The following is an 18,233-nucleotide window of genomic DNA, read 5'->3' on the forward strand; positions in this document are numbered from 1 at the left end:
TTAGTTCAATTAGACTAAATTCATAATAGGTACAAATACCTAGTTGTATTACCTTGTAAATATTCCGATAGAGAGCCATTCTTCATCAATTCGGTGATGATATAAATCGGTTCTTCGAGAGTACACACAGCGTACAACTGAATAAGTTTACTGTGTCGTAGTTTTTTCATTATCTGAGCTTCTGCCAGGAAGTCTTTCGGATCCATTGTACCAGATTTGAGGGTTTTGATAGCAACAGGAGTCGTGTTATTCCATAATCCTTCCCACACTTCACCGAACTGTCCATGGCCGAGTTTTCGAACAAATTTCAGGGATGAGCGATCGATCTCCCACTGGTCACGTGTTCTGTGCGATAGTCCCTCTGTGACAGGCTTCTCTACCTATAACATAAACAGAATAAAATTTTAGTATGACGTCAACATCCACGCATGATAACAACAAATATATTACAGCACAATCGGCAGTAAATCTACAAACGTCACGAATGCATTAATCAGTATATTTCAGGTAAATTGACATAGTATACTGGCTGTAAGACTTATTTGCAATAAATGACGTATTCAGAGCTCATCTTGTGATGTATTACGAAGTGAAGTGGACATAATTGTCTTTTAAATTGGATTACTTATGTGATCGGTTCGATTGTGTCAACGGTCGTAAAAAGGATAAAATGTGAGTCGATCGAGTGACATTATAGGATGTTGCAGACAGACAGGCGACGTAAAGAAACTGTAACACGATAAGCGTATGTATTTTTTAATTCACAACGCGTTGTAAGTTGAAACCGGCGGTTCTTGGCGACGGTGGCAAGAGACCGCGACCACTACACGTCTGTTATGTCGTTTTCCTGTCTTAATCAATCGATAATAAATTTTAAACTATTTATAATATCATTTCTAACATTACAATTTACATTTACTTTCATGTAATAAAAAGTGCAATTGGTATAAATATACTTGTTATGCAATCTTATTGCAGTGACCATAAACAGATTTAAATATTTCCTGCGAAAGTCTTTTGATATTAAGTCGTAGATTTCATATTGATATATAAAATCAGCTGAATCAGTATCTGATTTTCAATATGCAAAAATGTAAATAGCAAAGTTGATGTAATCGTTTGTTGGCTTGGTAACTCGAGTTGACGTAAAAAGTGCGAATTGTTATACAATCTGTCACATTGACTGACTGAAATATGCTACTTACTATTTATATGTCCAAATAGCTACAAGAACATCATGTGCAATGATCAAACAAAAATGTAAGTAAGAAATATATGTTCGAAATTTAAGAATATTATAATAATAACAAATAATTGTGTTTTCTGCTCGCAAACGAAAAAAAAACCGACTTCAATTACATCGACGAGTAATACAACGTAGATCGACGAAAAAATAGTCAAGTAACAACGCATTATCAAAGATTACTCAAAAAGTAGTTATCAGATCTCGATGAAATTTAAATGTGACCACATGATAAATTTCGGCTTTCGATTAAATTAAAAATCATTAAAATCGGTAAACCGAATAAAAAGTTATTGCAGATTTTCAAGAAGTTCCCTCGATTTCTCTGGGATCCCATCATCAGATCCTGTTTTTCCTATCATGGTACTAAACTAGGGATATCTCCTTTCCAACAAAAAAAGAATTATCAAAATCCGTACATTCAGTAGAAAGTTATGCGGTATAATACAACGTAGGTCGACGAAAAAAGCGTCAAGTAAAAACGCATTATTAGATATAGCTCGAAAAGTAGTGGTTAGATCTCAAATAAATTTAAATGGGACCAATTGGCACACACCACCTTTCGATTGAAAGAAAATTTGTCGAAATCGCTCCACCGAGTCAAAAGTTCTGATGTAACATACATAAAAAAAAAAAAAATACAGTCGAATTGAGAACCTCCTCCTTTTTTGGAAGTCGGTTAAAAAAAAAAATCTGCATTTAATTCCTAGAAGACCCTTGGGTATGAGGGTCGGAAATAAACTGGTTTCGTTGATTTTTAAATTTAAATATATATAAAATTGAAGTGTTTGTTTGTGATTTCAAAGTGCCTGTTTTATCGAGAGCAAAAACACACTCAACAACAATTTTTGTGAGCAAGTCCATATAATCTAAAGGTACTCATATAAAATATAAAAGTTGAAAAGTTTGTTTATTTGTTTAACGCGCTAATCTTAGGAATTACTGGTTCGAATTGAATTTTTTTTTTGGGTTGGTAAGCCTATTTACCGAGGGAGGCTATAGCCCATTTTCCCTTAAATTAACTCGGGTGAAACCGCGGGGCACAGCTAGCTTATAATAAATATTGAACCTAACCTAACACGACGATTATCGTCGGTCGTCTATCGATATCGAGGTATCGACGGTAATCGAGTGTTTAAGGTCAACGATCCAGACTGTCTGGGGGCGAGTAGCGAGAGGTGGCTTCTTCCCATCAGGGTGTTTCAAGAGCAACAATAACTAAAATATTAGTCTAGACACTATAGCTATTTTAAGCTGCACATTTTTAACCTATAAAGGCAAATGAAAAAATAAATTAGTCTTTTGCATTTAAACAATTTACATAAACGGAAGCGCGTAAATCGACTTAGAAGATAAAACTTTATTAGTGTAGGAAACATGACGTAACCAGATAATAAATATGCAAAACGACGGTTTGTTTAATAATTAAATTTGATCGTCTGTTCATTTATTGTATCTACATAACATAAATTCCATTGACGTTAATATCTTAAAAATTAATTTAAAATGGTTCATTACTTATTCGTAATTAATTTCTTTATTACCATTAATTCAAATAAAAGCGCATTTCGTTCTCCGTAAAAGTAGCGGATAACCGTAAAAGCTACACGAAAACCAAAATTTCTCGGAAGTCAAATATTGACTTTCGTCGTGCTTAGCGAGCGGTTAAACCAGTTAATGCATATATGAATGTGGAGTACCACATCGGTCAACTGATCGATAGTTCGACTATTCGCTATCTACTAGTGGTACTACTGAGACAGCTGATAGAGATTCACTAGGGCATTACCTTACGATATCCATTGATACGTAAAAATTATTTCCAAATAAAATAGCAAAATCTTAGATACCCAACATTTCTTTGCTGTGAGTAGACAGTATTAATGGCGTTTAGGATTTTATAAGTAAACTTAACGTTTACCAACCACCGTCTAAGTTTTAGTCAGAAATATTTACATCACACACAAACACACATAGACTTTTTGATTCAACACTATATTTTTAAACAACTTCAACATCAGGATTAAGAAACTGATCGGTGACCAAGTGGTTTTGTAACTTTAAATATTTCATTTTTGCATATTTTATAAACATCTACACATCCTCTACACTGTGTTCAAAGTGCAATGTGCAAACAATAATTACTACATACGGTGTACCATTCTACGAATCTATACCTATTAATATTGTTAAGTTTGAAGATTTCACTTTTCCAAGGCGCTAATCAAGGTTTTGTCGATTTTAAGAATTCTTTTTCCTAAATTTTTGGAACACTTTATACATTTTAACATTGAGCTACAATTCGTAGGCTGTAATAATTATTTTGTCTAAAATTAAATTGTCTACAAATTTGATTTCATCAAACAGTAAGTACATAATATATTGTTCAGTCTGATACTAACATGGTATAAAACTCTACTTTTAAGTCAAACTATATGAGTTACGTTATTGGTCTGCTTCTACATAGTTGCGTTCATAACTTTTCTAAGGAATTTTATTACCTTTTCTCTTCTCCTGGTCACGGTATCGTCAGGCTGCATTAAATATAACCTTCTCTTAGGAATAAAAGTGTAACATGATTACTAATTTCAAAGATCATAAAAACTATTCACGAAAATTATTCCTAACACAAATAGTTTTCGAATTCATTCAATTTGCGAAAATAATGTTTTGTGTTCAACTTTTGCAGTAGCAAGAGTTAGAAAACCTAGTGCTTGTGTCGACAGAACAAACTGTTCAAAATTACTACTGTTTGTTTATATTTTGGTGTACAATAAAGAATATATTATTATTATTATTATTATTACAAAATACATTATAGTCGATGAAATCTGTTTATTACAGAGCTGACCTACGCCTCTTCCTTGGTTAAAGTTCTTTCTACGCTTTTAAGATTAAACTTACGAGAAAACAAAGTTTTAACGATCATTTTTACAAAAGACTTCGCACATTTAATTATGGCTTATTGAATTTAGTTAAAACTTATTAATCTGGCAGCATGGTAATATAACTAACGAACTTGCATAAAATTGCTACTTTAAGAAATACCACGCATGACCATAAAATATATCAACATTATTTATAATTACTATTATTAATATTTATAATGTATATGAAACAACAATATAAAATTCGCTTACCTGCTGAGGTTATATATCGTTTACAAAAGTTGCTAGTTATTTTTTGTATAAATACCACGTCTGACTTAAGGTTAAAAGCCTTAATCGATTTTGAGAATTCTAGTGCTGGTCATAGAAAGGTTATGTTACGTCAACAGAATACTAATATTGTGACGTCACTATAGCGGCTGTCTGCCACATTGTGAAACCGATTGGAGGAGTGATTTTACTGAATCCGTTTACGAGATAATGTTTTTATTTTGTTTCTATGAAGTTTGATACTTTGAGATCTTAAAATTACCTAAGAAATAGCATTTGCGGATCGACCAATTGACGTTTAATATAATGTAATCATATATTTTGCATGATTTCCTTTGTACAATTTGCATTGCATTGCTAAACACAAGATGGTGCAATCGCTATTGGCTTCGAAACCGCATAGATGTTGAGAAATGTGAATCTAAATATACACCAGCTACGATGTAATTTTATTATCCTACAAACGTACTACTACACTTCGAGAGATCGCTGGATTCTGACTTAGCAGTGAAAATCTGATTTTATCTACGAAATGTTCATGTTTCGAAACAAGGACAAACTTATTTTGTAAAGAGTGTGTAACGTGCCCAAAAGCCTAGCCAACAGAAATGCATATTTTAAAGTAACCATATAATTATTGCAGAGCATTTGCATCTAGTACAAAGTGTTAACAAAAACAGAATGTATTAAGAACTTAGTTAAAATATAATTTAGTTTTCGATCTTGTAGTGCTTTATAATACTGATTAACATCGTACTGGGTTTTGAGTTGACTAATAATGAATTGACGATTCAATCAATAATAATATTGGGATAAATTTCCACAATGTCTAGTGTAGTTCTTGTGATAAATTAAAACATGCGCCAATATTTATTCGTTCTCGTAGCCAACATAAATATAGTTTGAAACAAAGTGAACAAATTTCATAATGAAGGTATTAATAAATTCTCAATTATTGAATTTTGTTGTAGTTCGAGCAAAAGTACAATACATTGCATGATGAAATTGTAATTGTTTAATTGTTGTAAATAATTTATCAAATAAGCTTATTTAACTGTGTGAGCGATCAATCGATCCAAAAGATTCGGCCCGTACTTTTGTGACGAATAATTTTTCGTTGAAAAACTTATGATAAGATATTTCAATGAAAGTCTATCAAGGTAAAATGATTTGGATGTCCTAATAACTTACAAGGCTTTAATATTTCATCAAAATAAATATACATTATAAATACATGTCCAGACAAGAATATTAAGACTTTAAATTACAAATCAGTTAATTTATAATGTAAATAATGTACTAGGTTATACAATAATTCTCAAATCTCAAACTAGATGTAACCATGTGTAATTGTCTTTGAATATATAATTGCTACATTCTATGAACTTGAAAGTTTCAAGGATGATATCTCAATTGGGTTCAGTTCACATTTACATAACATAATGCGTCATAATAACTAGCGACAACTTATGGTAGAATTATGTCAATTTTAGCTATTCGTTCAATAAATACATTAAGCCGTAATTTAAGCTTAATAAACATAAAAATTACCAACAGTCATATTTCGAACGTTTCAAGTTGATTAAAATTACCTCGAAAGGTAATTGTTATTCCCGAAACTTGTCATAAATTATTCGTCCTTACTGAATTCCTCGTATCACAAATAATTAAAATATTAACGCGACAAATGATCTTTTATAATTAAAAATACAAAAGTTCAAGTTTCAATGCGTCATCTAAAATATAATTATGTGAGTGTGAAGAGTTTATAAAGTATATAATTTTAAGTTAAATACTATGTGAAGGTGACTTTTTTTAAGAAGCGAAAGATATACTATTTCATTGGTTTTTTTTCCTCTTATAATAATCATAACTTATGTATGATTTGAACAATAGAGTTCATTAAGTTATTTCGTCATGTTTTATTAACAAGTGACAATAAAATTAATCAACTTATGAAATCCGCCTTTTGTAGATATTATTATATAGGTATATTAACTAGCTGACCTAGCGAACTTCGGTCCGCCTAATTTTTTCTTAAATATAATAATTACATATATCAAAATGAAATATAGCCTATCTTTCAAGTTGGATCAAACTGCACACGGTGTGCAAATTTGATTAAAATCGGTTAAGTAGTTTAGGAGTCCATCGTGGACAAACAATAACGTGACGCGTACGATTTATATATATTAAGATATAGATTATAATATAATTCAAATTATTGTAGTTAATATTTCCGCTACACACAATTTCAAAAGCTAAATTCGTTTTACGTACTTTTAGGAAAATAAATTATTCGATTTCATATTTTAAAATCCTGATCACATTCTTTATTTCGACCGACAAAACTCGTTGATTATTTAAAATATGATAATGTTTTTGGTTATTTTCGTTTGAATAATATTATTATAAAGGTGAAGTAACCTGTGTTGGAACCTTTTTTTTTTGGTATCGTAGAGGAACCCATTTACGGGTGATATCCAGGACGCCCGGGTAGGCAGTCCTAGGCCGTATGTCAGCTTCAGCACTTGGGGGTGCAATACCGACCAAACCCCTGCGGGAGCCTTCAGCCGCTTTAATCGGAGGGTCCGGATCTGGAGGCAACAGGATCCCTCCAGCGACAGAATGGCCTCGGCGAAAACGCCAAACTTCTCCTCTATGGGGACTGTCCGGCTCTTTTCTGAACAATCTCGACGAGGCCATGTCTAGTAGGAGCGGGTTCCCGTCCCGCCCGACACGGGCACGGGGGCGTTACTGGAGGCGCATTAAGTAGCGCCTCCTATGCACCCCCGTTCGTCGTCTGCGGACGGAGGCCTCGTCGGCGGCCTCCTCTCTCATCCGCTCGTCATTCTCCTTCTGGGACATTACTGTCTCGCAGAAGGAGACCATCGCCTTCCAGGACTCGTCGTCGCCGAGCATCGCAGTGATGACAAGTCCCCTCCGAGGACTGTCGTCAGATCGCGACGCAGCGCCGCCCATTTCGGGCACACCTCGAGGGTGTGCTGAGCAGAATCCACCGCCGCGCCACAATCGTGACATGCAGTCGTCGGCCCTTTTGGGCCGTCCGACACAAGTAGGTATTTACAAAGCAGCCGTGCACGGTGAACCTGTTATGTTTAGCCTGATTTTAGAATGATAAAAAAATTGTTCTTTTTTTATTTTTATTAATAAAAATACTTTGTGTACCTACACCTATATTTAAAAAGAAAAAAAATCTTCTACTTCTTAATTAATCTATTAACTTAAAAAATCTAATGGTTATATTTTATTTTTTATTTTTAAAAATAAAACAGCAATTTCGCAACTTTTATTCTGATTTTATGTAAATACATACATCGACATATATATGAACATAATGTATTACACAATCTGTTACACAATTCATAGCAATTAAGATAACAAGGCGGACAAACTCAACTGAATGGCATTATAATACCTCAGCTATTTATCAATAGAATTAATTCTGAAAAGCGCGTCGATATTTCACGTATTTTAAAAATAAATTTCAAGTGAAAACTCTATTTCGAATTAATAATAATAAGTGACTGAACGTCTATAAAATTGAAATGTATTGTGCATTTCAATTTTTCAATTATACGAAGTAGAATTGTATTGTGATCTAACTTTTCTTACGTAGTTTTTTTTTTGGTTTTACAAAAACTGATAATTATTCACATGTATCTGAATTAGGGCTGATGACCTTAGATAGATATGACTAGAACATTGATTTGAATAATTTAATACTTTAAAATATAACATAAGTAATTAAGACTATTTTTTGTAATAAATCTTTAAATATAAGAAAATTATAAAATTTATTATAGCAGTATAGAACATGTCGTAACAACAGATAGATATGAATATAATTATGTTTGTTAGCAAACGAAAAAACCCGACTTAAATTATATCGACAAGTAATACAATGCAACGTAAGTAGACGAAAAAATTAACAAACGCACTAGTTGCCACTACGATTTTCACAGATTTCCCTCAATTTCTCTTGGATGCCATCATCAGATTCTGGTTTCCTTATAATGTTACCACCCTTGAGATATCACCTTTCTAACAAAAAAAATATCCGCCAACCCGCATTGGAGCAGCGTGGTGGATTAAGCTCTGATCCTTCTCCTACATGGAGAAAGAGGCCTATGCCCAGTAGTGGAATATTGTGGGGCTGAAGCGAAAAAAAAAAAAACAGCAAAATCGGCTCATAAATTAATTTATCCGCAGACACACATAAAAAGCATCAAGTGCTCTTTCCATCTTTATATAACGGAGCAAAGAAACGACATTGACGGTAACATTTATTAGATAATAGTCTTAACGTGTAATTTTGCAATTCGTTTTCGATTGTGATCTAATTTATTGAACGATTGAGTGACATAAAAATTAAATGTTACCTTGACAGTGAAATTTATTGTGACTGTTAAATTAATGTTTGAAAGCGACATTTATTGTCACTTTCGAATGTGTTTTATATTTATTATTTTGCTTATGGTCACGTGCATGTTTACCTGTACACGTGCAAACTACATGAATTCTTTTACCTATTACTAATAACTCGCTTGGCATTTTATTTAAAAAAATAATTAAACAATTAACAATTCCTTCGTAAGGCAAAATGTTTAAATTAATCACGATTAGCCGAAGTATATGGAAGATCCTTCAACTTTATGATTTCGTGTTTTAATTTTTTTGCGAGGGAAGAGTTCGGCGCTAGTCATTAACTTTTTTAAAAAATAAACATCCAAACGTGCTTACTTTAGTTTCCAGTTCTCTGGAGGTATTATAAGTTAAAGAAAAATTACGAATCTTACTCTTGTGCGGTTAAGAATATTATTACATTACGATAGAACATGCATTACACATATTTAATTTCACAATCGGAATCGTATATTATAGAGCGATTTTTATACATTTTCAATTATTATTATTAATTACATTATAATATAATACTATTTTATATTATACAAGAAGCCGATAAAGGAGATATACTTTTATCACTTAAAGCGTCAACCTTGTAGAGATAGTTGCAGTATGTCGAACATTTGTGCAAACGAAAATGAATCACAAAGTTTCATTAAACTTAAAAAAGTTTAATTAAACTTTGTGATTTATTTTTTATCTATATAGTCTCTTAAAAATGTTTACAGTGAAAGAGCTAAGTTTTTTATAGATCAGAAGATTGAAGGCTCGTTATAAAATTTCGTCATTGATTAGAGTTACTTGCAAAGTGAGAAGGCAATAATTTTAAAATTGGAATATACGACATGTCTATTTACTTTTTATGTTGACCACAAATCTTTCTACCACATTTCAATTTGACGGGAAAATTGTTAGTATTAATTACATAACGTTTATACCAACGAGTCGAGATTATGGCCGTTAGTCCTCAGTTAAAGCTTTATATATCACCATATTACCAATTTTTCACGTAACTTTTTATTTATAGATAAGATGATGTAACATTTATAGTATAAATATAATACTTGTTTTTTTCTTCTAATCTTAGAATTGCACAAACAGAAAGCGAATTCCATATTTTTGGTTACAGTTTATTTAGTTTTGAAATTGTTATATATCAATATTTGGATACTTGAAACTTTGCAGGATAAGGAAATGTCGTAAACGTTTTTTTTAAATGCATAACCCCATATATGACTTATGTATGTCAAAGGAAAAAGCAGTAAGCAATAAAAACATTTTTATAAGCGTATTAAAGCACATTATATCTTGACGTCAAATAAAACTAAAAAGAGAGAATATATTCTATGTCAGTACAGTACAGGAAATTAAAAAACAAGCAAATCGTTACTGTACACGTAAAGACGCAAAAAACTCAAATTGTTTCTTCGATAAACACATAGTAATTTATTTTTAGCTTTAGATAAAGATTACATTGTCGGTGATCATAATATTACACTTTGTTTTTTTTATTATTATTTTTTTTTATGTCACTAGGTCGGCAAACAAGCGTACGGCTCACCTGATGGTAAGCGATTACCGTAGCTTATAGACACCTGCAACACCAGAAGCATTGCAAGCGCGTTGCCGACCCAATCCCCAATCCCCCCAGGAGCTCTGGTCACTTTACTCACCAACAGGAACACAATACTGCTTGAAAACAGAACTTGAAACATTATTTTGCTGTGATCTTCTGTAAGGTCGAGGTACTACCCCAGTCGGGCTGCTCCATATTTTGAGCAGGAAATTCCTGCTGTGTCCTACCTCAGTTAAAACTTAAAACTCAGTTATTTAAAACTACGTTTTCATCAATATAAATAAACGAAACGATGAATAATGTCTAAACGATGAAGAATGTAAAATAAATAAGTCTGTGCTAGAACACGTTCTATTAATAAGTCATTGATCATATAACAGATATATAACTATATAAATATTATAGTAATATAACTGGACTGTCTGTACGTGGAAAAGATTTTGTGATGATAAACTGCGCAACATACTATTCGCTACATAAAAAAAAAGATTTTTTTAAAGCTCGTTTAATCGAAAAAACATTTATTAGAACAAATGGTTAAAGTTAGCATGTTTATAATTTTCGTAACAAAAAATATGATACATATCGTATAGTATAATTATTACAAATAATTAAATAAAGTTTCTTTAAACTACATTATAAGAATCTAATTAATATTCACAATACAATTTTAAATGATGCTATAAGTTGCTTTAATCAAAATATAAAATAATTACAAATACTACAAGTTCTAAGATTTTATTGAAATTTCCGTAATTATTTCAGTCTAACGTAAACAAAGTCGAAGGCAGTTCTAGTATACAAATCATAAAGTATCGTTGTTATATAACAAAACGGAATTTCCGCAGAGACATGCACATAATTGAACCTTCAATCATAAATGTTTAATATTTTTTGTAAACAACTCACTAGATCGTTTAATTATATTAATAAATATAGTATTGATTTCCGCATGAATCTATAACTGTGGTAGGGCACAGCAGGATAATATTCTGCTCAAAATTGGGAGCAGCCCGCCTGGGGAAATACCTCGACCTTACAGACGATCACATCCAAATAATACTACTTTCAAGCAGTGTTATGTTCCTGTGGTGAGTAAGGTGACCAGGGCTCCTGGGGGGATTAGAGGTCGGTAACGTGCTTGCGATGCTTTTGATGATGCAGGCGTCTATAGGCTATGGTAATTACTTACCATCAGGTTAGCCGTACGCTTGTTTGCCGAAATAGTATAAATAAAAAAAAGATATTGAATTTCGCATGAAACTATTTTGATAATACGATAGAAAGTGATACTTAATTAGTAGAGCTTTATCAAAAAAGTAAAAGTTCGTAACTAACGAGCAAACTGTCAAAATGATTAATGCTCTTACTTATATTTAATTAAATAAATAGAGCAAATTAAACGATTACATATATGTCCGTCGTTAAGAATTTTAAAATTATATATAATTACTACGTGATGATGTATAGGTTTTCTAGCGTTATTTATAAGACTGAATGGCCAGGTGTCGTATGGTAATAATACATACGAATAGTACTTTAAAAGTAAGCGAATAATATGTATAATAAAGCTTTGTTAATGCGACAATTGAGTTGTTTTAGTAAGTGGCTAAGACATACAGTTTTCCATTTACGAATATTCATCATGATAATAAAAATATCAGAAGATATTCTTTAAGAATAAAGTTTTAACACGAGTATCTTGATAAAAATCAGATTTATTATTCTTATCTTCACATATATCTTTGTACGACGAAAGAGATAAGAAGTACATGCGTTTTTAATTAAACGTCGAATCTATTAATTATTTATTTCTGTATCGTCGTTGCTATCTAGAAAAAATCAGTCTCTAAAAAGCAATATAGTACAGTGCACGGTTGAAAAATAAAGGGTACAAGAAGTACGCACGTTCCGGTCCAGGAAAGAATACCGTATTCGGTGAATTCAAAACAGTCTCGGATCAGTTCAATGCGTCGTGAAATATATCTCAGGCTGCGAACAAAGGTGTCCATCGCAAACCATAAATTTTATCGTCGTGTCGATATTGAATTTTGCGATTTATGCGCGTACGTAACAATAAATAACATTATTATTTATGATGAACGAGTAACTTTGACGTATAAATTAAGCTAATAACGTCATTGTATTCTTTGGATGGTTGATGAATCTATTTCTTTTGAAAGTTCATCGTCCTTAAATAACTATCTATTGACAAACCTTGCTAATAAATAGACACCACTACTCTCGACAAAATCGATTTAATACGAGTTTTTCTACATTTATCTTATTTCACGATAAAATCTAAAATACAAAGGAAACGATTTTATAAATGTCTCGTAAGACGGTCAGTTAAATTTGTAAAAGTTTTCTTTAAGCAGAGGTTTAAATAGAGTTTTTAAATGGTTTTAATAGTCGAGATCGTACCAGTGGGGCTGTAACATTCCAGGCACGCATCGTATGTAAGGAATGTATTGTTCAAGAGTTAGGCATTAGTAATCGTCCCTTAGCTTGTTTGTCTCCGGATAATACAAAAAGCTTACGTCGCAAAGGTACATTGTAAATGTTCAAGGACTTATTGAGACTCCTTGTGTCATTTTTATTGGCACCAAGTAAATATAATTTAATACCGTTTTCTTCATAGACCTAATTCATTTAATTGTTTTCAATTTTCTTTCTTAATTAACTTGTAAATTTTCTTTCGAATACTCTTGTTTAATAGTTCCATTGTTTACAAACAGTATAGCGATGTTTTAGTAGACTTCAAAGCGTTGGTTTTATCGCAGTCGCGAGAGTAAGGAGGTCATGACCTAGAAGCCCAAATGCATCGCTAGTTTTGTTTTATTTGTTGTGTTATGAGCAACAAATGCACGGTACCCGTTGCTGTTTTACAAATAACGGTCGATAAAATTAAATCTACCTTCTTTGTTCGTTGATATGGTTAATTCGGCGTAGTTTATAAATAGAATTAAAAAAATATATTATTCAGTCATTAAACATTGTAATGGATGAGACTGAAATCCGCGTTAGCTTGAGACTTAGCTAATAAATATCCATACTGTCAAAATCTTATACCTGTACACAAGGCTTGCTGAGGGACACGCAGAGACCATCAGCATCCTTGCTGTAGTGCTCGACCAGTTCTTGCAAAGTCCGGAAAGTGGTGCGCCTGGCGATGAAGAATCCACCTTCGTCTAGCTGTCTGATGCGATAATGCTTCACCGTATCGCCATCTCGTACTGTAGACAAAGTATTTATTAAATACTAAACTTATAAAAATTGTATTTTTTACTATTGACACTACAATTGAGACATTATCAAAGAGTAGATTTTATTGGTTTTAAGTTTTATATGTGTTGATTTATTGATTTCAATAGGTACTGTTTTATTCCTTTTAATCGACTACATAGCCTTTTTAAATTTACCTGTCAAATTAACCGCTAAAAGTTTTTTAAATTGAAATTGGAATTCCCAAAATTACAGTGATCAAAATGCCTTGTCTTATAGCAGGGGTTCCTAAACTTATTTTGTCTACTGCCCACTTTGAGAATAAATTATTTTATAGTGTCCCCATTTTTTCACCAACTTAAAAAGCACTATAATTTCAAATTAAATTAATTATTGCGAGCTATATTAGCGGAGATTAAACATTAATTCTAAACGAGACTTTTACTATAACCAGCAAGAGTTAACTTGAGACCTGAGCGCAGTAAGTAGTACACAGCAGCGCTCAGGTCTCAAGTTAACTCTTACGGGCTAGACCTGCCAATGAGAATGATTATTGAAACGCAATTTTATAGTATTTAGACAGAATATCTTTTATTCAAAATAAAACAAACATAATCTATTACAATATAAAAACGAATTTGAACGATGATTTAAATCGCCCCCCAAGCCTCTCTCTACACAACGCCACCATTTTTTTCTGGCTCTCTTATAACCTGCAGCGCCCACAAGTGGGCGTTATCGCCCACTGTGGGAAAGGCTGTCTTATAGTATCGAGTATTAATTATTTTACCGTTCACTTCCTAAAATTGCACCCAATTAGTAAATTGATGTTACCAAAAGTAACCGTTAAATTTATATTTATTATAATGATTAGGATTAAATATTTATACGATTATTAAAGTTTTTTATTTCTACTTATTATTTAGAGGACGGCAAAAAATACGACGAGAATTACAAACAAACAAAAAAGACGCTTCGTTTCAAATAATTAAATATTAAGTAGTCTGTGGAATGTTCGCGCCATAATTTTGTGTTACTAATTTATACATTTTAAATGGGATATTTTTAATTGCAAATGAAAAAACTTATCACCCAGCAATATATGTCCATCAAATAAATAATTTCTACCTAAATATATTATTTCACAGCAATTAGACCAATTGATTATCAAAACCAACATTACAGATATATCGAAAAATAACATTAATATTGTGTATTTTATTCTCAGATGCTAGACAAAAAATGTTTTGCAAATTAACTATTCTTGCAGATTTTTTCCTATTCGCATATTAAAACTTGCTGGACATAAAATACGCATTATCATCATCACTGCCCTTATCCCACTTATGTAGGGTCGGCACAACATGTTTTCCTCATCCATTCCTCTCTATTATTCGTCTCTTCAGCGCTTACTCCTTTCTTTCATGAGAAATCCTCACTCACACAATCAGTTTTTGTATAGCATTATTTTTTATAGATGATATGGATCAAGTAATAAACAGCATATTATAAATAGTGCTTAGGTCGGAATACATAATTATATTTCGAATTTCCTTATCTCATTGCCTCGACATCTTCAATAACGCCATGTGGATTACAGGCAATTTGATAAATACCTAATACACAGATTCAATTCATTGCTAGGCAATTGTTATTGTTAGGGTTAGCTTAGGTTGTTTTATTTTAATTGACTTGGGATATATTTAAAGCGCTGTTTGAATGATTGTTCGAGATAGGATCACTTTCCACGATTACAAATTAAATTTTTTTTTTGTAGTTGTCTTATAAGTAATAAGCGCCTGGCACAGGTGGCAACGTATCTGCGCCCAATTCTTCAAGAATTATGCATACAATAATTGTGTTTGCTCGCAAACGAAATACAAACCGATTACAATTACATCGACAAGTAATAAAACGTAAGTACCTACCTAGCTGAAATAATAGTGAAGTAAATACGCCTTATACAAAACTTGCTTAAAAAGTGGTCAAAAATCTCGATCAATTTTAAATGGGACTGACTATAAGACACCCACTATCTTTCGATTACAAAAAAACATCAAAATCGGTCCAACCAGTCAAAAGTTCTGAGGTAATATACATTAAAAAAAAAAAAAAAAAAAACAATCAAATTGGGAACCTCATCCTTTTTTGGTAGTCCGTAAAAAAGGAATCGTGGACGTTCCATTAAAGCAAAGCCTGCTCTTACAATTAAAGAATATTACAGAAAAGTAGAAGTTCCTCACTGTTTGTATGCTGTTCACACCGACTTCAAAAAAGGAGGAGGTTACTCATTTCGGGGTTACTCAGTCGGGTACGGGTATAACTTCGTCGTTTATGAACCGATTTTGATAATTCTTTTCTTGTTGAAAAGGAGATATCCCAAGGATGGAATCCCAGAGAAATCGAGAGGAAGCTTCGAAAATCGTAGTGACGACTAGTGCGTTTGTTAATTATTTTCGTCTACTTAAGTTGTATTACTTGCCGATGTAATTGAAGTCGGTTTTTTTCATTTGCTAGCTAAGACAATTATATAATTAATTGTTGGTACTAAGGAATAAAAATTATATAATATTAAAGAATAAAATGCTGTTCCACTTAGATAAATTGCAGTAGGTATGTGATAAAAAGTGATACGATGAGTTTACCGTGTGCTAGTCATTATTAGATATGCGTTCATAAAAATACTGCACATTTAAATAAATAGTGATTAGCCACGAACATAAATTGCTGAAAAACTATTATAAGAAAAATATTTGCTGTGCAATCAGTATTTTTGTTTGGAATTGGCATTTATTCTTAGTACAAAATGGATATTTTTAATAAAGCCTTTTTACATTAAATATTAGTTAGCCCTGGCAAAGTACCGCAAGTATAAAAAACATGCCAGCTAGTATTCCAAATTAAATAATAAATATTCCAAACGGTACACACTTATGCATCCGAAATTCTTTGCAGTCGTTGAAGCAAATCCGCCGACATACCAACACTCAATTTAATAAATCAAAGAATACGAGTAGTATGAGGTAAACATATATGTAAGTCACTTTTTGTCTCTGATTCCGAAAACCATTTAACTCTTAATACATTCTTCGAATACTAAGTATCGTGATGTCGTGTTTCTTGTCTAAATAAGGTGCATGTCAATGACTCAATACACTGAGGAATTCGGCGGTGTTAAATATTCCGTTAAAATCAAAATTTATTGTATTTATTTTACTTTATAGCGCACATAAAGAAACATATACAATTTAGAACCATACAAACAACGTAAGGTAAGCAAGGTGGCTTTATCGATTATAGGGATGTCTTCCAGGCCACCCTTACTGACAGTAGATTAGGAAAAAGTGCCGGGGAGAGTAGGCAAACATAAAATTGGGAACAATTATCTTTCTTTGTAATAGCTGATAAGTAGTTACTCGGTTAAGCTTTTTAAATCGCTCGATTTAAATCGAACGCTAGTTTATTATTTCAAAGTTCATTGGCATTCCGATTACTTCATCATTACAGCCTTTACAGTCCACTACTGGAGATAGGCCTCCACAAGTTTACGCCAAAAATAGCGTGAACTCATGTGTTTTGCCCATAGTCACCACGCCTGGCAGGCGGGTTGGTGACCGCAGGGCTGGCTTTGTCGCACCGAAGACGCTGCTGCCCGTCTTCGGCCTGTATATTTCAAAGCCAGCAGTTAGATGGTTATCCCGCCATCGGTCGGCTTTTCAAGTTCCAAGGTGGTAGCGGAACTATGTTATCCCTTAGTCGCCTCTTACGACACCCACGGGAAGAGAGGGGGTGGCTATATTCTTTTGTACCGTAGCCACACAGTCCGATTACTTGCAAATCAGTAATTGGCGTTATAGCGTAGCCTACATTTATGATATGACACGACGATGATGGTATTCGTAACATTAACAAGAATTTGTTATATAAGTAATTGGTCTTTGATGTATTCAATGAAAACTATATAATACTATTGGAATGCATTGTGTTGTTTTCTAGAATAATATTACAGAAACTTCTGAGGTTTATACAAGTTGGAATCAGTGTTATCAAAGTCAATATAAAATTACATGGAATTTCGTTTTTGAAGTAAAACTTCCTTACGCACGCTTGACTTGGGGAGTAAGCGGGGGAGTACGTGACAAGAGCGTTACGAAAAATGTGATCGGGCGAGGCAAGCAACGAAGTTGAGATGGAGATATAAGTTAGATGGAGCTAAAGAAGTTTTACTTCAATCGTGTGGTCTAAAGCACGCTCGTTTTTGGTTAATTCACGCAATAAAATTATTAGGCAAATATAATCAAGAAAAATAAGTATCTATAAAATTAAATTGAATGCCCGAAATGTATTTTCGCGCATATCTTCCGACATGACTTCCGATTGCTCCACATTCGATAGTAATTATTATTTTTTTGTGTTCGATATATTGTAGGGGCAATATCCATAAAATATGAAAAAAAAATTGTGTTTGCTCGCAAACGAAAAAAAAAACCGACTTCAATTACATCGACGAGTAATGCAACGTATCTACGTTGTATTACGACGAAAAAATAGTCAAGTAACTACGCGTTATCAAAGATTAGGGGAGAGAGGGGCTTGTTGTAAC

The 18,233-nt window shown here is 32.7% G+C and overlaps 1 protein-coding gene across 1 annotated transcript in view; it reads right to left on the reverse strand.

Moving 5' to 3' along the window:
* LOC123661557 (tyrosine-protein kinase Src42A) overlaps nucleotides 1–18,233 on the reverse strand; it is an 80,111-nt gene that overhangs the window by 4,494 nt on the left and 57,384 nt on the right. Inside the window, exons 3-4 of the mRNA XM_045596514.1 lie at nucleotides 13,478–13,641; nucleotides 53–380 (exon numbers count right to left, since the gene is read on the reverse strand). Of these exons, the coding sequence (XP_045452470.1) occupies nucleotides 53–380; nucleotides 13,478–13,641 (492 nt within the window). The remainder of the gene's footprint in view (nucleotides 1–52; nucleotides 381–13,477; nucleotides 13,642–18,233) is intronic.

Source organism: Melitaea cinxia, chromosome 17, assembly GCF_905220565.1.
Source record: "Melitaea cinxia chromosome 17, ilMelCinx1.1, whole genome shotgun sequence".
Classification (NCBI taxonomy): Eukaryota; Metazoa; Arthropoda; class Insecta; order Lepidoptera; family Nymphalidae; genus Melitaea; species Melitaea cinxia.